At 40.5% G+C, this 17,759-nt stretch overlaps 2 protein-coding genes and 10 non-coding genes across 24 annotated transcripts in view; 9 read left to right on the top strand and 3 right to left on the bottom strand.

Moving 5' to 3' along the window:
* The first annotated feature begins 36 nt into the window (after positions 1-36).
* Positions 37-9,403, top strand: Taf1d (TATA-box binding protein associated factor, RNA polymerase I subunit D). Of its 5 annotated transcripts, XR_015001940.2 has the most exons (12): positions 37-193; positions 1,595-1,692; positions 2,314-2,689; positions 3,825-4,000; positions 4,370-4,421; positions 5,124-5,292; positions 6,091-6,144; positions 6,897-6,934; positions 7,131-7,162; positions 7,326-7,980; positions 8,367-8,903; positions 9,141-9,403. XR_015001940.2 is itself a non-coding variant. In XM_085689905.2 (6 exons), exons 2-6 carry the CDS (start codon positions 1,622-1,624, stop codon positions 5,217-5,219), a joined length of 771 nt encoding a protein of 256 aa, XP_085546031.2. In that variant the 5' UTR covers positions 37-193; positions 1,595-1,621; the 3' UTR covers positions 5,220-5,947. The 5 variants fall into 5 exon arrangements, 2 of the variants coding, with proteins under 2 accessions (XP_085546031.2, XP_087761997.1); XR_015737755.1 differs by lacking the exons at positions 8,367-8,903; positions 9,141-9,403 and having other exon boundaries at positions 7,949-8,182; XR_015001936.2 differs by lacking the exons at positions 6,897-6,934; positions 7,131-7,162; positions 7,326-7,980; positions 8,367-8,903; positions 9,141-9,403 and having other exon boundaries at positions 6,091-6,537.
* LOC125400935 (small nucleolar RNA SNORA40) lies at positions 5,864-5,991 on the top strand. The gene has a single exon (XR_007232145.2). It is a non-coding gene; the product is annotated as a small nucleolar RNA SNORA40 (small nucleolar RNA).
* Positions 6,722-6,852, top strand: LOC125400915 (small nucleolar RNA SNORA18). Its single transcript, XR_007232140.1, has one exon. It is a non-coding gene; the product is annotated as a small nucleolar RNA SNORA18 (small nucleolar RNA).
* On the top strand, positions 6,975-7,046 carry LOC125400937 (small nucleolar RNA SNORD5). Its single transcript, XR_007232147.1, has one exon. It is a non-coding gene; the product is annotated as a small nucleolar RNA SNORD5 (small nucleolar RNA).
* On the top strand, positions 7,673-7,810 carry LOC148122433 (small nucleolar RNA SNORA8). Its single transcript, XR_015737783.1, has one exon. It is a non-coding gene; the product is annotated as a small nucleolar RNA SNORA8 (small nucleolar RNA).
* LOC125400908 (small nucleolar RNA SNORA1) lies at positions 8,042-8,180 on the top strand. The gene has a single exon (XR_007232137.2). It is a non-coding gene; the product is annotated as a small nucleolar RNA SNORA1 (small nucleolar RNA).
* Positions 8,478-8,547, top strand: LOC125400891 (small nucleolar RNA Z40). Its single transcript, XR_007232127.1, has one exon. It is a non-coding gene; the product is annotated as a small nucleolar RNA Z40 (small nucleolar RNA).
* LOC125400911 (small nucleolar RNA SNORA32) lies at positions 8,943-9,064 on the top strand. The gene has a single exon (XR_007232138.2). It is a non-coding gene; the product is annotated as a small nucleolar RNA SNORA32 (small nucleolar RNA).
* Positions 9,203-9,331, top strand: LOC125400903 (small nucleolar RNA SNORA25). Its single transcript, XR_007232134.1, has one exon. It is a non-coding gene; the product is annotated as a small nucleolar RNA SNORA25 (small nucleolar RNA).
* A 20-nt stretch (positions 9,404-9,423) lies between the features above and the next one.
* The window catches only part of Cep295 (centrosomal protein 295), a 41,365-nt gene continuing 33,029 nt past the window's right edge, over positions 9,424-17,759 (bottom strand). For 6 of the 9 annotated variants that reach the window (XM_048433834.3, XM_087905868.1, XM_087905863.1 and 3 more), the window contains 12 exons: positions 15,484-15,633; positions 14,524-14,630; positions 13,931-14,033; positions 13,371-13,616; positions 12,411-12,556; positions 11,816-11,960; positions 11,137-11,651; positions 10,535-10,672; positions 10,240-10,306; positions 9,973-10,059; positions 9,800-9,899; positions 9,424-9,727 (listed from right to left, as the gene is read on the bottom strand). In XM_048433834.3, coding sequence (XP_048289791.3) covers positions 9,577-9,727; positions 9,800-9,899; positions 9,973-10,059; positions 10,240-10,306; positions 10,535-10,672; positions 11,137-11,651; positions 11,816-11,960; positions 12,411-12,556; positions 13,371-13,616; positions 13,931-14,033; positions 14,524-14,630; positions 15,484-15,633 — 1,955 coding nt within the window. In that variant the 3' untranslated portion in view covers positions 9,424-9,576. The remainder of the gene's footprint in view (positions 9,728-9,799; positions 9,900-9,972; positions 10,060-10,239; positions 10,307-10,534; positions 10,673-11,136; positions 11,652-11,815; positions 11,961-12,410; positions 12,557-13,370; positions 13,617-13,930; positions 14,034-14,523; positions 14,631-15,483; positions 15,634-17,759) is intronic. The other 3 variants (XM_048433857.3, XM_087905862.1, XM_087905865.1) reach the window with 3 other exon arrangements.
* On the bottom strand, positions 14,120-14,189 carry LOC125400920 (small nucleolar RNA U2-30). The gene has a single exon (XR_007232142.1). It is a non-coding gene; the product is annotated as a small nucleolar RNA U2-30 (small nucleolar RNA).
* On the bottom strand, positions 14,348-14,427 carry LOC125400924 (small nucleolar RNA U2-19). The gene has a single exon (XR_007232144.2). It is a non-coding gene; the product is annotated as a small nucleolar RNA U2-19 (small nucleolar RNA).

The raw sequence follows: 17,759 nt of genomic DNA, 5'->3' as shown, positions 1-17,759 counted from the left end.
CCACCCACATGGCCACGCCCACCGCGTAGCCGCGCTCTGGTACCCACCCGCCGCTACGAGTTCACGCGAGGTTTCGGCTGTCCTAGTCCAGCTGCAGCGGGCGGGAACGCTCTTTTCGACGTGGTGGAGGAGGAGGACGCTTGTGTTTGCGTGGGGAACCCGGTCTGGTGCGACCAAACGGTGGGGGCCACGGGTAAGGCAGGCCGGGGTTCTTTGGCGATTGTCTGCACGGAGTCGGCACTGAGGTCGGGCGAGGCGCGGCGGGCCCTGCTCGGGGCTTTGGGCCCTGCTCCAGGCCTTCGCAGGCCGCGCTCCCCGTCGCTGTCGGGAGGTACCGAGGAGAATCCGGCCAGGAAGGTCCTCTAGGTGCCGTGTGCACCCTGCCTACGTCTCTTAACGCGCTTAGAGGTTCTCGTCGGTCTGCTCACGGCGTGTATTCGCACCAGTAGCTTGACACTCACCACGTGGCCTCTAAACTTGGAGATTCACAATTTGAAAGCACCATACAGGGGTGACTGATTTCTAGATAGGTTGCTGCAGTGTAGTTTGCAGTTACCTTAGAATTTACACACAGATATATTGTTGATACAAACGGCCTAAGTGTGGTACTTTTTTTTTTTTTTTTGGTTTTTGGAGAGAGGGTTTCTCTGTTTTGGAGCCTGCTAGAACTAGCTCTTGTAGACCAGATTGGCCTCGAACTCACAGAGATCCACCTTCCTTTGCCTCCCGAGTGCTGGGATTAAAGGCGTGCACCACCACTGCCCGACCACATTGTTGTTTTGATGGATTAATTTAAACAATTGATGTCTAAAGTCTTAGTCACCTGGTTTTATCCTTCAAGGTTCTGCTTAGTTTAGCTCTAGGATTTGTGTAGCCTAGAATAATGTTGAAATTTTATTTTTTTTGTATGTGCGGGTGTTTTGCCTGCCTATTATGTGCACCACGTGTGTGCAGTGCCCAGGTTAGATGTCATGGAATCCCCTAAAACTGGTTGCAGCACTCCACCCCCCCTTGGTGGTCTTTCGAGACAGGGTTTCTCTGTTTAAGCAGCCACGTGGGTGCTGGGAATTTATTTAATTTCGGGTCCACTAAAGTGCAGCCCAGTACTCTTAATGTTCAGCCATCTGTCCAGTCTCACCCTAGAGGTTCGTGTGTGCTCTTTCCTGACTGTAGGGATTACAGGCCTGTGGGCGTTTTGACCAGTAGTTTAATTTTGAGCCACAATCTCAGTAATGATTTTGTTTCAGCCTTCCATGGTTACTCATTGGAATTAGTACTACTATATTAATTATTGTGTCTGGCTGGTGGTAAAGTTACTGAGGTGCTCTTGTTAGGTAGATTTAGATAGAAAACAGACTGCATTGGAATGTGGTTTCTTATGCCTGGATTCCTGGTGGTATCCGGGAAGCCAAAAAAAAGCATACCATCTCATGTAGCTAGAGTTTTAAGAGAGTTGTGAGCCACTGAATGTGATCTAAAGTGGACTATCCTCAGATCGATTTTTATCTGAATTTACATGGTAGTGTATGCTGAACTTTAATGAAGACTCTTGGATGTTCGGGAAGGTGCATAACACTGAAATTTGTAATTGCAGAAAACTGGGAAAGGCAGAGAGAAAGTGATGGCTCAATCAGAAAGGAACTCTGTTGACTGCATGACACCTGATAGAGCTGACGACACTGGAAACCACAGGTAAGGCAGATTGGTGGGTAAACTACTAGATTCAGTGCACAGTTCAATTTATTTTGAGACAAGGACTCAGTAGGTGACCACTGGTGGGCTCATTCAAACAACAATGCCTATGCCCCCAAGAGCTGGGATTAAAGGCGTATTAACATGCCCTGCTAATTGTACTACAGAAAACTCTGACATAAAAATGGGACATGTTCTTATCATGTTCTGACGAAATTGTAGTAGTCAGAACCAGGGTAGTGCTTTACTGGTTAAGCAGATGATTTGTGGAGTTTTTCTCTTGAAAGATAAAATTGGACATTTTAACAAGCTGGTGCTTTAAATATGATGGCCAGACTGACTAACTGTACTTGGTCCATTCTAAAATGTTGGGTATGATGGCGGGGGCGGCTTTTGAAAAAATGTACATTTAAACTTTGAACATTTCCATCCAGTTTGTCTTATGTGTACTTTTGCCTACGGTCTGTATCATAGGAATTCTTGGTTTTCCAGAAAGGAGAAATCACTGAGCTCCTTGAAGCTGGAGTTGTAAATACTGCCTGAGCAGCCTCACCACTCATGAATGGGAACTGTTTCTAGTGATAAATTGAGTAATGCATTTTATTTATTTGTTTATTTTAGTGATGACTCATCTGAAAGCTTATTTAAAACACAGTACATTCCTTTACCCACACAAAAGCAAAGAAACCCTACTGCAAAATGTGTCATTTCTCCTGGGAACGTTGAAACTGACTCTTCAAGTGACTCCTCTATAGAACCAAGGCCTTTGACGTTAAAGGCCATTTTTGAAAGATTTAAGAAAAAGAAACGGAAAAAGAGGAAATACAAGCCAAAGTTGAGACCAAGGGAAAGACCACCTGGAATAAAAAACACTAGAAACCCTAGGAGGTCACAAATAGATGTGAAACAAATTAAAGACAAAGGAGCTGTGTTTCCATTCTTAGAATCTGAAAATGGAAGAAAACCCTTACCTTGGAAGAAAATTTTAACATACGAGGTGAGTCATTCTCATGTAGGTGGTAAAATTGAATGGGTTGTTGTCTCCCCCCCCCCCACCTTTCTTAGTTCTTCCAGTCAGGGTTTCTCTGTCACAGCTCTGACTATCACAGAACTTTGTAGACTAGAAGACATGGTTGTTGGCCATTCTTAGTTAAGGCGTACCTGGAACACACTTGGTTACTTTGACACTAAACAGTGGCTTCTATGTAAAGTCTGTTCCAGCCTTCAGTTCAAGTGTTTCTGAGTGAAGTCTGCACTGGCATTTTTTTAGTATGCATACAGTTTCAGAGAATAATGTTCCAAGTGTTCTATGCAGAAAAGCCTTGTCTTAACTACTCTCAAGTATACCATGACCAACTTTCATTTCAGTAGCCCAAGTCAAACCTGTCATTTCAAAGTAAGGAGGCATCACTTCCTCAAGTCCATTTTTAGAAGTACCCAAAGGGCTGGAGAATAAGACCATAAAGGATGCTGATTGTTAGCTGTTTGGTCGTCATGCATTGTTAACCCAGCAGCCCTTGCCCAGAGAATGTTACCGCCCACAGTCTAGGCAATCTACACTATAAGAGGACTAGTCCATCAGTTTGGGACCACATCTTAGGTGATTCTGAGCGGTGTCAATTGAGTTAAAGCTAACTAGGACAAGTGATACATGGAGAGAGTTACATAGCTGAAGAACATTTAAGGACATGGTCACTCACAGCCATCTCTAACCCCAGTGATGCTCCCTTCTGTTCTCTGAGGGCACCAGTCATGCATGTAGTGTGTTGATATACAGGCGGTCAAAACACCCATATACATGAAAGCAGACAAATTTAAGTACCCAGATAAGTTTTTCAAATATTTGAGTATTAAATTCTGTAGGAATTTGTAAACAAGGATTAATGTCATTCTCTTCATGTACATGCATGTACACCCTTAGCGTAGCTAGCAAATTTAGGTTATCTTTATATTGAGCTTGTTCTTGGGGAACTGTCTACACCTTCTAAGTCAGGAATTGTAGTAGAACTACCTTGTACGCTCAGCATTTACATGGTTTCTGTTTCCACTTGATGCACAGTGAGCCATCTCCCAGCCCCTTGTAGAATTTCAGTCTTTATTTGATTTAAGGAATTGTGTTTTCTAACTTGAAGCAAGCTGTTGCAAGAGGATTTTTTCACCACATTGAAAAACTCAAGTATGAGCACCATCTTAAGGAATGTTTGGAACAAATGCATGCTGGGGAAGATTTAGAAAAGGAAGACTTTGACAGCCGGAGACACAAGTACATGGATGATGATGGTCCTCTTTCTCCCATTGATGAGCCATTGTAAGTTGGACCTTGAAGAATAATTTGTTCCTAGAATAATTTGTTTGTGTTTTTATTTTTTAAGGTAACTTAGTGTGCAATTCCACATTTAGCTATATAGCTTAGGCTGGGCTTGAACTCATTACCTCTTTTCCAAGTGCTAGTAGTAAAGACAGGTGACCTTGCTAAACTACTCATCCACCAATTAAATGCTGAAGCAGTAACCATAATTTCCACCACATTTATTTAGGATTGTTTATGTTAATATTAAGTAGATGCACAGGGTATCAGTTTGGAGAATTACAGACAGGATATTAAGTATTAGAGTATAGGTCTTCATAGCATCAAAATATAAGGTAAGGTTTGTGATACATGTTTTTGATGTTACAGAACAGAAGATGAGGCAACAAATCCTGAGTCTGAATGTGATATCAAATTGGTTGTAAGTGGCTGATTTTTATTTATGGAATGTAGAAGTTGTATACAGCTGTTTCTATAAAAATTTTGTTTAAACTTAGTGTAGGAGACATAAGAATGGAAATAATCAAGGATATTTGATATTGAGCTTTTTTCTTTGCTGCTCTTAATGCATATCCCCGATGTTGGGATTCAAAGCTCAGGGCTATGCATTTACATTATGACAAGGTACTCATACACACTCATACTCTTCCATGTAAGTGTGGAGGATGGAAGTCAGTATCATTTCTTAATTTTGTCAGATAATTGAACCCTGAGACCACAGACCAGTGGATTAACATCCTAGCACTTTCTTCCTCAGCTATAGGCATGACTCCATTCTTAAGATTTTTTTGCTTAATAAATTATGTATTAGTGTGTCCTGCAAACATGTGCATGTCTGATAATCTGGGGAGGGCAAGAAGAGTTCATAGGCCCCTTGGAACTGAAGTTAAACACATGTTGGTGCTTGGAATTGAATGTTAGTCCTCTGTGAGGAAGAGAAGCCAGTGTTCTTTTCTCTGCACTTATTAAAATGCTTTGTAATTAACATTTGAATAGATGTGTAGGATGACAAATGAGAAAATAGTGTAGAAGTTAATTTGGACTTTGAATAAATAGATGTAGCCCTTATCCACCTGTCAGTGGTGAGCTTAGTTGCTAACCGTGATTTTTCTATTAAATGCAGCAAAACAGTTGCTTCATAATAAGCTCAGAATTTCCAAAGAGAAATTTAGAACAAAAGAAGACTAAGAAAGAATCTGCATTATCTAAAAATAACTAAGGGTAAAGATACTGCACAAGAGAGCACGCGGAATGGCCTGGGAATGAGCTGTACATCTGACTTGTCCGAGAAGGTAAAGAGCACTCAAACAGTGACTTAATAGAAAGACATGACTACAGGTGTTTTATTTGCCAAATACATGAAGAAAGGACCTGAACCGGCCTGGGAAAGAAGCCACAGAGGACTGGGAAAGTGAATACTTCATAATTTCTTTTTAGAGCTTTGGATACTGTAACATTAAAAACGATTGTGATATTGATCCTGGAAGAAAAATGCTAATAGGAAATCCTACACGTCTTTCTGATTTCAGCCCAGTGACTGGTTCAAACAAAATTTTTATAACAAAATCATATCTTTGTGAGTGTTTAGCTTGCACGAATGTGTATACATCCTAGTACCCAGGGCCAGAAAGTATCAGGACTCTTGCAGTTTACAAGATGGTTATTAACCAGCCATATTGTGAGGGATGTAAGCTAAATCACAACTTCTAAGAGTTCTTTTCTGTGAACAGTCTTTTCATACACTCCTCCCAAACACAGCTCCAGGATGCTTCAACCCGTGTGCTAGCTTCTGACTAGGAGTTCTTTAGTCAAAAGAGTGTCTTCCCCTAGGATGTTTTGTGTACGATTTTTATGGCCTTGGGCAGCACTTGTATATGTTTTTGTTCAGCTGGTGGACAAAAGCAGGTTAGACAGGTGCAAAAATAAATCCTCTTTTGCAACCCAGAACTTATTGCTCAATATGAGTTTTGATACAAACAAGAAGGAATATAATTCAGCATCAAGGGATTATGGTTTTGATGAGGTGATTCTTCACTATCCTGGACTTTGAAGTATAGGTATCTAATATGATGAATGTTTCTTTTTTAAAGGCTTTATGAAGTCAGAATTGAAGATACCCATGAGGGGATGTTTGTTTCAATGTAGTAAGTGTCAATTTGTATCTTCAGAGTTGTGTGAAAGGGGAGTGCTACAGCCTTCTGTAAATCCTGGAGGATGGTCAAGCATGCATATTTAGAAACAGTATGGAATGAGAAGTTTAGCAGGATAATGCAAGAATAAACTCTGAAGGCTATAAGGCCTTCAGTATATACCAAAGTTATATACTTACTGCAGAAATTTGTAACATTATTCTCAAATACATTTAGTATATGCCAGGCAGTGGTAGCACAAACCTTTAAACCCAGCATTCTGGAGACAGGCAGGCGAATTTCTGAGTTCAAGGCTAGCCTGGTCTATAAGAGCTAGTTTCCTGGACAGCCATTGCTGGACAGAGAAACCCTGCCCTGAAAACAAACCAAAATAAATAAGTAAATAAAGTAATAGTGTATGTGTACTGGTGATTAGAACAGTTTGGTGAAGAATTCTTACCATGTGGTGAAACTGATTAATATTTGAGAACACAGCTTTCTGAGAGCCTAACCCTGTTCTGTGATGACTTTTTGTGATTTCCTTAAGCTCCTATTTGTAGATGTTCATATGTAAGCTTCACGATGATTGCTTTTTGAGGTCTATCCCGATGGGGCTTCCCCAGTAGCCACACATCGTTGGAAACGCCTCATATAGTAACTTGTGGTTGCTTGACTCACAGGGCTGCTCATGGTTAGGTCTGTGAAAGGAACTACAAGACATCTAAAAAGTTTGAAACAATAATATCACCTTTTCTTTTAAACTTCAGGCCCTGGCGTGCCTTCATAATGATTAGTATGTTGTTAGGTAAGTCTGGTGGTACTGTATCTCGGGAAAGTATAGTACAGTTCAAATGATGAATAAAACTGTTCAGCTGCTGAATGATACAGACATGAACTAAAACTTAATTCTGATAGAACTGACATACAGCTATTAAGTCTGGACAGTGAACTTAGTTCTCATAACTGGAAATCCAATCTTAAAATCTTATGTACTATTCTAGGAATGAGTGAGCAGAACTCTTCAAACACACTGGTAAGTGAAACTGAATTCCTATTGGTTTTTAGTGTGTTCTAAGCAAAAGCAATTGCTTTATGTATAGACTAGAAAAAAACATTTTCATGTCATGCTAAGAAATCATGTCTAGAAATGATGTCTGCGTTCTTTAATGATACACTCCTGTATCCCACTCCTGTAGTCCTAGGAGTTGGGAGCAAGGATCAAGTTGGAGACCAGCCTGGGGAACAGGGAAACTTGCTGAGTAGGTGGCTCAGTAAAGAGCCATCTGACCTAGAGTACCAGTTCAGAACCATTGTAGCCATGATAGCCGAATCTGGGAACTCTGACTTCATTGAGAAACAATCAACCAGCAGTGTGTGCAGCCAAAGAGAAGGTACATTTAGCCAGTTAATGATTTGGGCAATTTTCAGTGAGCATGGAATGCTGCATAAACTGAAGAGCTGAAAGCCCATACAGCCTCCTTCTTAACATGTGGAATGCTTGTGTTACTTAGAGGAGAAAATGATAAATTTCTTATTAGGAATTGGCACTGCATGGTATCTGCACTCAGCAGTCCTTTCCTGCTGGTGTGTTCAAAAGACAGTGCAATAGAAATTCACTATCTGGCATCGTTGGTTTCTTGGCTTTGTGCAAGATAAACCTGGTATTTCTAATGATACAGTTATTTTATACTGGATATGGGTGCCCTGTGGCGGTCAGGGCAAGTTTGATTGCAATGTGGTTTCTAGGGAGTAATTGGTCTAAGCTTGGTGGCAAGCATTATCATCTGCTTGATGAACTACTAACTCTTTTTATTCTTAGGTGTCAAAACAAGTGAGGCCTGGCTTAAAATGGTAAGGCCCCATTTCTGTTTGCTTCTAGATGGTTTTATTTGATGCACAATACATGAGACTGAGCCTCATTCTATCTACTTAAGATGGGTGCTGTCGTCAGTCAGTGTCCAGAACTGGTAAATGTGGCTACATTGAGACACAGGTCATGCTTCCATCACAGTAGATGCATTACAGTGGTGACAATGAGGCCTGTTACATTTGCCCACTATAATTTTGGGTTTGCAGACATGTCAGAGCGGCTGAAGAGAGCACTGCCTGTCCTGAGTTCAGTTCCCAGCAACCACATCTGTAATGAGAGCTGGTGGTGCCCTCTTCTGGCCTGTAGGCAGAATACTGAGAATACTGCATAGATAATATTTCTTTTATTTCTGTGCTCAATCTTTTAGGTTCCTAAAAACTGGTTTGAAGAAGGCGCCAGAATTGTTTTGGTAAGATGTTAACTTGAGATGATAGACTGAAATTTGCTGCTCTGGTGGAAAGACACTACCAGTAAGAGATGATGTTGTGATGATAGACAATGTTCAACTGCTCTGAATGGGCTGAGTGAAATAGCCTTTCTGAACATCGTCTTTTGGTGGGTCTCCCCAGATTCCATATATGCAAATATAAACACAAAGGCTCTTTGAATCCACTGAGCAGTGCTGGAATGTGGCTTACATATACGAGCAAGACAATCCGGCTTCATAGCCCATCTGGCTATGAACAGTCCTGCCTTCTCCCAAGGGCCATGTCTTCAGACAATATTTAGTACATGGAACAATTTAACATGAGAACTTTAAACACTGATAATTTTGGGCAGTGGCTTTTAGGATACATTAATGAGTAATGTTAATCTTCATCATACATTTTTTTCCCACAGGTTAAAAACTTTGAATTAGTCATGACTGTTCTGGCTGTAATTCAAGGAGAAAAGAGAACAAAAGGCAAGTAGTTGTAATAGTCATTTAATGTTCTTATTGTAATGGTCATTACCAAGGCTTTGAGAATGCAGTTTCTCATTTGCTGTGGACATGACCATAAAAAAAAATTCCCAATAGGTTTTTTATGTGCTACTTGGCTAGCAGTTAACCTGTTGGGGACATTTTATTCCTGATGAGTAAATATCTATGATTATCTCAGAATGCTCAGGTGCTGACCCCTACCTTGTTTTTGTTATGCAGGGCTAAAGAGCACAATCAGAGTGAAAGGGGAATGAAAGGTGCGTATACAAGAAACACACTGAAGGTCATTTCAAAGAGGGCTTGTTGGGCTGTGAAACCAAAAGCTCTTTACGCTGTGACCAAAGATTGATGTTCTTCACAGAAGAAAGCAGGCACTTGATAGTGTTATGTTTTTCTGAGAAGATAACATGCATTCCCCAAGTCAGAAGTGTGAGAGCTTAACTTAATTCTTTTTAACTCCCTTCAGAAATCTGGAAACCATGCGACTCAAGATGGAATCAAATCCCTTAAATAAAAATTTATTTACAATAAATAATTTTGTCTAGTTTTATACATTAAACTAAAAGAAAACCCTTTACACAGTTTATAGGAAGTCAGCATGTATTTTTGGCTCGAAGTTTCTCTAGTGTTTTCTGCAGAAGGAATGAAAATTAATTTAGTTTTTGAATTGTTTGCTTTTTAGAGGGAAAAACTGGCTCCTGCTCACCTTATGAAATTCTTTTGCCCTTGCTCTATTTTGGGCACAGACTTCTTGCTTTGTTTTTTCTTCTTTTTGCTGTTTTACCTCAGCTAACTGCCTGTATAATCTGTAAGAAATGTACATGGGATTAAATGGGTATTAATGAGTCAATACTACAAGTAAATAACAATGCCCATACCTTAGTGCCCTCTGGTGTATGAGGGCTTGTGTGGACCTTCTCTCTTCAGGGAGAGGTGCTCTGACTTTATTAACACCCTTCCCGCGGCTCAGGGACAAACCTAAGATCAAGGGATAGGTTAAAGGATTTCTTTGGGTTCTTTACCTTCTTTTTTAAAAAATAAGGAAGCATACCTGTTGTGAGTTGTGCTTTATTCCGCGTCTCTCTCTGTCTCTGGTAGGATCGATCCATAAATGTCTTCTTTCTTTTCATTGGTGTGACTGCAAATTTTTTAAAAAGGTTTTTACAGACATCCTCATTTCACTTAAAACATTAGGATAGGCAGTGGGGTGCTTTGAAACAGAGGCAGGCCAACCTGGACTACAAGTGCTAGTTCCAGATCAGACTCCAACCATAGCTCCAGAGAGCTTCTCAAAAAGAAGGAAAAAGGGCTGACTTACCTGAAGGTGCCACTTGGAGTTGATCCATACAAGACTCTAATATAGCTCCTGTTGAAGTTGCATCTGCCTGATTTTGAGAAAGTAACTTTGTTTTGCTGTGTTTTCCACGGTTTGCTAGCATTAAACAAAATCTTGGGCCCCCATTTTCCTTTGTAGACAAGGTACCACTGGGCAAAGTTGCTAACTTCACCTGTTTCTTTAAGGTACAAAACCTGCTGTACTTGACTGAGAGGATGACAAGACTTTCAGTTTTCAGTTATAGATGCCAGTCTACCACAGGGCTAAGGACATTTACCTGGGAACAGCTCTGTGCTTCACTGTCTCTCTCTTCAAGGGTTAAGTTAGCAAGATCTGTTTCAGCAATGCTGATGTCGCTGGTGCTTACTAGAGTGAGATCTGGTTCTTCCATTATACCATAGCCAGATTCTGTTTCCTGTTTAACAATTCAAAGAGGAACATGTCATGTTTTGGTCCATATGGTGCCTGTCTGTAAAATCCCTATCTGTCCGGGAACTCGCTCTATAATCTACCTACCTCCCAAGTGCTGAGATTAAGGGTTTGTGCCACCTGGTTAGTCTTTGTAAAAGAACTCAGGACATGGGAGGAGCAGTGCGGAAAAACTGGGATCTCCTGGCTGTCCTTCGTCTGTGTCTGCATTTGAATTCAGACCCACAAGAGAATAAAGGTGTGTTGTGGCACCAGGCCAGCTTTTTTCTTTCTTTTTTCAATCTTTTGGCTGGCCAGCACCTGCCCATCTCTGCCTTCCTAGCATAAAGTAAGACCACAGTTGACTATAAAGATGGAAAAGTAACCTAACAAACTGAACCAAACTTGTATGGAGTTTTCAATTCTGCTGGAAAGATTTCTCAGGAAGATGATTTTACAAAACACGCTTACCCAGACAGGAATAGAGCTCGGAAATGAATTCATGATGTGCTCTGCTTGTGATAGCCGAGATGGGTTTGTGGTTTCAGTTTTAACTCTGTTCTGAATAGACATTTCATTTTGAACACTCAATGAATGAGACCCTTCTGAGTTTTCTACATGTGGATTTATAGCTTCTTTCTTATCTTGAGTGAGCCTTTGGCTTTGTGGCACTGCAACCATTTTTCTTGACAGTTCCTCAAAGCCCAACATAGGGGTAGAAGAACTTGGAGAGCCCTGCAGCAGGTGTAGCTGATTAAATACAGTGGCACCATCAGAACTGCAGACTGGACTAAGGTTCTCTGCTGAGGACTGAAAATGAACACTTTTTTTCTTTTGTAGTATTTCTGTCTCTTCAGAATAGTCATGGTTTTCCATGCCTTGGGAGGCATCTCTTGCTTCGATGCTGTAAATACTTGGTAGATCAGCATGTTGGCTTTCCGGTGAAGAGAATTCTGGTAGAAGCTGCTTGAAAGATTGTTCAGGTCCTACAGTTAAAAGAGAAGGCCACATTTTAAGTAGAATGCAAACAGGGTTTTATGACCTGTTTTAGATGGGAAAGCTGATATATGGGCAGAATAAATCACCAGGGTTTTGAATAACATACTTAAACGGATCCTCAAAAAGAGGAATGTCTTGGATTTTGACGTACCTTCAGCAGCAAAACTCCGTGTTGCAGCACGAGCTAGGTTAACGGGCTGTTCTGAATTAAGAGAATGCAAGTTGCCCCTCAGTGCTGTGAAACATGCTGTGCTTCTGGAGGACTCCTTAATCTTAGATGAAGATTCAGAGCTCTGCTGAAAACAAAGGCTGAAATACTGACTCTGTATTACTAGTCAAATCAAACTTCACGAATCCATGCCCTGCCTGGAATGATTAATTGCTGTGAGATAATTAACCACTTCCTCTGATTTCTGTAAACCTCTGCCTTTAGAAAAACCGTGCTAATAAATCAATCCTTATAATTTGTGTTGTCAAATAGAAATGGTCTTAGTCAACTCTGACAGCATACTTATCGATGTCACTATTGAGTATTGCCTCCCTCCTTGGTGTTGAAGAATGAGTGCAAGGACTTTGGCCTATTCAGTCTTAACTTCCCAACCCTGAAAGACAGGCTGGGCGTGGTGGTGTGCACCTATAGCCCAACCACATGGGTCAGCCTGTCTTGGCAACTTATAAAGTTTCATCTTGGACTACAAAAAAGAGAACAGAATGAAACAAGTCACTTAATGTAAACTTTAATTTACCTCATGAAAGTGTCTGTTGTCTTGAGAAATCCCAGAGGACGATGATAAGTCAAAATCTAGATATGGCTCCAAGGGTTTAAAGAGTTGATGATGCAAGTGTGGAAATATATGTTCCAGTTCTGGAAAGTCAAGGTCCACACCTGAAACTTGGAGGGAGGGAAAGAAAAAGGTTAAATGGTTAACCGTGGAATGAGACCTGGGAAAGGGTTCAGACATTTCTGATACAGCAGGATTACTTCCATTTGTTTTCCATGCTCAGTCATGATTGTTACCAGGTGTAAATGGAATCCAGTGAGTCTAGAAACTAAAATTCAAATCTCCACTTTACCAGCTTCAAAGGTTTCTATGGTTAATTAGGAATGCAAGCCACATAAGACTACCTGGGAAAACTTAACTATAAGCTTTGAGTTCTTACTCAGCTCACTTCATGATTAATAATGTAAAATGGGAAATGTTCGTTATACTGTCTTGTTACTGGGGTGCATCTTATGTGCAAATCTCTTAATTTCAAATTCTTAAAGGGTTTCATGGCAGGAATCTCACTCAAATCCCTGCCTTAGTTGTAGGGAGATGTCTTCATTAATCGTCTCTTCAGACTTTTGTTGTTTAAAAATTATCTTCATTTATTTATGTGTTTGATGTACATGTATGTGTACCTGTGGCACCTGCCACAATGCTGTGTATAGGACAGCGATAACTTTTAGAAGTCATCTCTCAACCATGGGGATTCTGGGGACCGAACGTAAAGTGGGTCATGGGTTGACAGCAAGAACCTTTAATGTCAAGCCATTTGGCTGGCCCCTACTATCCAGTTAAGAGTGTTCCCAGATGCCTTGTCTCATAAATGCCCTCAATATCTATGGCATAAATGTACAGGTGATAAAAATACGAACCTCAAACAATACTTAAAACTAAAGACGATGAAAGGTGAAAGCTAGAAAAATATCTTTTAAATTTTACCCTGAAAGTCTCTTTTTTCAGGTATCAAATTTGCTTCATGTAAATCCTTGTCTATGATCTGTTGAACATGTGTGTGATCAGATGCCTTTTCTTCCTCCTTGGGCAACAGAGATTCATTAGCACCCAAGGGGTGCGGCTGCTGATAACTGACTGGCGGTGAAGGAGCTGCACAACTAAAAGGAGAAGTCTCTTCTTGTTTAGTGGTAGAGTCTTGTTCTTGAAGCTCCGTCTGTTCCGAAAATGACTCTAAAATTTGAGTTTAATCAAAACATTTAATTAACATTTGTAACACATTAATTTAATGGCTGGCTACTTCCTCACAAACATGTCATAGCAGTATATATTACTGAGACTGATGCAACCAAGAAATCTGTGAGTGCCGGAGTGCACGACTGTCGTTTATATTCTATTCAACAGTGAGGTTTTCCTTGTAGGCCTGAGACAGCTTTCCCCCAAACACACCACCAGGACACAGCATGGAGAAGCCCCGCTTCCTCCATCACCACACTGGCGTGCAGCCAGTGCTGCTTCTTCACTGCATTCACAAAGTTTGATAGTACCTGGATCTGTAAGGCTCAAATCTGTGACTTCATAACTTAAAAAGCTTCCAGTAGAAACAGTTACTGAAGATAACAGCTCCTGAGACATCTCTTGTGTTTCAGCCTAAAATTTCAAAGACAATATTGGATCATAATGTATCAGGAGGACAACTAGAAAAACCACAAATCAACAGTGCTAGTTGTCAATTCTGAGCTCAGGTCAAGTGTAGAAACCTTCATAGTGACAAGGTTCAGTATTAAAGCCTTTTCATCATTGCTCAGAAATGATCACACACACACACACACACACACACACACGCCCCTACACACCTCTCAGCGCACACAGACCCTAACTGCTTTAAGCTGCACACGCATGCACCCCTTCTCGCATCACACAACAGACCTCCTTAACTATTTAAGATATTTTGTAGTTTTGCTTCTCAGAACTGTAAAGATCACGCACCAAGCAAACCAAAAGGTCTTCTGATGCTCAGATTTGGCTATTTTCATCACTGATCCACCTTAGTAGATCTCAGAGAACAAAGTTTCTAACAAACTAAACAGAAACATGGAACCAAACAGCTCAATATAGTACACAAAGTAGCATCACTGACCTTGTCATCTGGCTTCCCAGCTGGACCCAGGTATGTACTTGCTGCTTCTTCTGAGACAGCATGACTCAATACTGCATGATTCTCAACATCAGATTCCTTGACTTTAACTGAAAGATGGATTGGAGGGTTCAGAACGGGTAGGGGAAATTAGGACAAAGTAAAATTTTAGCACCAGAGGGTATCATTCCCTACATTTCTACACCTTATTTTTATTTCTTAAATTGTTGCCTTATCTCTAGCCACATAAAAAAATACCAATTTATTTATCATCTATAATACTCATTAGGGTAATATTCATTACTTTAATAAAAAAATTAGTCACTGCTAGTCTAGAGGTAAAATATTTAAATATTAATTAGAGTTGGAAGAGTCAAAGGAAAAGTATATCAGAATATCAAAAATGACAATGTCCTATACTGTTGTTTCACTGTAACACAAAGGGCAGATGTTGGAGTCATTCCCTCTCAGAAACCCTCCAGAAGCTACAATTCACATATTAACTATTTGTGTTTAAATGAAGCTAAAATAAAAAGAAATCCCACAAAAATAACTACTGAAAAGAATGTTACAACTAGTAAAATGGTATTGGGTCTTTTTTTAGGCCAGCAAGCAATATTTTAGCTTCTTATCTATAGCTTCATGTCTACATGTATCCATAAATTCAAAAGCAAGAAAATTAGCTTTGGTTGCCCCTGGGTGGTGGAATTGACAGACTTTACAATAAAGATTTTCTGTCACCTGGGAGACAGAGGCAGAAGAATGAGTTCCTGAACAGTCTGGTATCCATACATCCCAGCCTCATCCTCGTGACTGTTAGTGACTACATAAATCAAGAGAGCATGGGTGTACCACAGTGATCTGACTATCAACAGTCACCAAAGCCACTTACCACTACTACACAGACCCCAGCAACCACTTTTTATCCACATGTCCTGTGTATAATGTAACACTTCAACTCACCTGCTTCATCACAGTCATGGCTTCTGCTGTTCTGGGCAGGTGGTTGGTGACAACCAAATGGGTCACATGCCAGTGGACTCCCCAGGAAACTTTGTTCTCTGCTTACTGAGACCCTTAAGGGGTCTCGATCTTGACAAAAGTCTGATTTACCTTGGGGGAGGGGAGGAATAACCAATTCATTAAGTTCCAGTTAAAACTTAAAGTGTTTGAGTGTTTTGCCTGTTTGTGTGTGTGTGTGTGTGTGTATTCATACTCCATGTGTGCAGTGCCCTTGGAGATCAGAAGGGGCACTGAATCCCATGGAGCTGGAGCTAAAATGGTTGTGTGCTGGGGACTAGAAGAACAGGAAGTGCTCAACCTCTGAACCACCTCTCTAGTGAATAAATGGCTGTTTATCATATATAATAGGTAATAGTTTTTGAAAATCTGAACTCTTAAAGGTTCAAGTGTTGGTGGTTTAGTCAGGCCTATAAACTCTGTTATTCCACCCAGACAGTAGCCAGGCTTGGGCTGGCACGAGAGAGTTTCCTATTGAGAGTCCTTGATGAAAATGCCCCACCTTTTCCATGAAATTCAACAGTAAATAAAACTTTGGATCAACAGAAAATACAGAACCAAACCAAAAAGTAACTCTTAAAGTAACTCCAATACAAAAGTAGGATGTTACCAGGGTGGCATACAGGAGGAATCAGAAAGAAAAAAGTGACTTTCTGTTAACTGCAATTGGATCATCAAAAATAAATAAAAGAATTTTGTTCAGTAGAATAAAAGAATTAAGGAAATTTATCCAGAAGGAAAAAAAGAGAAAAGAAAAATCAATACAGACTAGTCTGTGTCCCCTCTACCTGCCCTACCCATATGTAATTTCCATCAAGCTTTACTCTGTGAATGAAAATGCACTGCAAGGCTTCCCCACTCTTTTCTCAACCAATTTTCACTTCTTTGGGGGAAATGCCATTTTTATGAATGACCTTACTTTATTTAGCCAGGCACACATATGTAATCTGCGGATGGTCTGAGCTACACTGCAAGGCTCGGCTTCCAGTCAGGATTGAGTGGGAGTGTACATGGGTGGGTGTAAGAGCTCAAAGAGAACTAGAGTGTTAGGAGGATATCAAGGGAGGGGCCAACCCTTAAAGAGGAAGTGGATTTTCTCTTTATACAAGATGACATTTTGTAATCTCAAAAGTTAACTACTGGAATCAGTGACAATGACTTTCCTCACAATCATTCTGAATTAGTAAACTAATTTCTGAACGGGAAAAAGCTTCCAAAGCCAGGCATAAAATCCTGACTCATTTCATGAAACATATCATGCCTATTCCTACTAAGAACAGAAAGGGCCTCTGTTTCCCTGTCTTCTCACAGTCTTTCCATAAGAAACAAAGGCTTGACCAAAATGGCTGATAATAACATTACCCTCCCATGTACCTTTTTAAGCAACAAAAAGCTGATTTTCTCCTAAACAAGCCCTGCTTTGGTAAATTTCATCACGAAAATTATCTAGTGATTCTAAAATCTAAAGGTTGTTAAGAAATTCAAGGATTTCAAGAAGTAGTTTTTAGGTGTATGGACATAATAGTATAGTAAACAAACACATATGTTCTAATTGTTGGTAAAGTCAACATTTTAGGCATCATTATCCTATAAAAGAAAAAGATCAAGGCCAGTCTGGTTTACACACTGAGTTCCAGGTAAGACAGAACTACAAAGTGAGAGCCTATTTAGAAAGAAAATAACTAAAATATTTCATTAACATGTAGGAGAAGATGCAGTAGGGAGAGTAGATGCAGAAGGGAAAAGAGAACTGAGTTCCACATTTGAAACGTGTCTAAATGGTGGACATGGAAGGAAGCACTGTGTCAGTGTGTGAGAGAGAGAGCAGACCTGGCCACAGCACGCTGCCCTTGCCCATGTGTGAGAGAAGCTGATCAGTGCACACTGCCAGAAAGCTTTTTACAGGGCACAATGCCTTCCCATGTGAGAGAGAAGCTACTTATTCTGGGATGAAAAGTACCATTGAAAGAACACCCTGGCCCTAACTCAGGAACTGAAATCCAACCAATTCCTGAGCACAAAAACTAACCAATCCCAGAGCACTAGATCCATGCACTATCCGTGTAAGCATTACAGCTCGGATAAAAAGTGATCCAAAGAGTACCACAAAGTCACCATAAGAACAGTAAATTATAGCCCTGCTCCAGGGAAAGGTTTCCTCAATGTAACAACTCTGTTCCGCAAGGGAGGGTTACCCTAGTGAAGTTGTTACAACTCTG

Source organism: Myodes glareolus, chromosome 4 (genome assembly GCF_982192425.1).
Source record: "Myodes glareolus chromosome 4, mMyoGla1.1, whole genome shotgun sequence".
In the NCBI taxonomy this organism is placed as follows: Eukaryota; Metazoa; Chordata; class Mammalia; order Rodentia; family Cricetidae; genus Myodes; species Myodes glareolus.
Note: the sequence above shows the minus strand (reverse complement) of the source record. Positions and strands in the feature narration are given on the sequence as shown.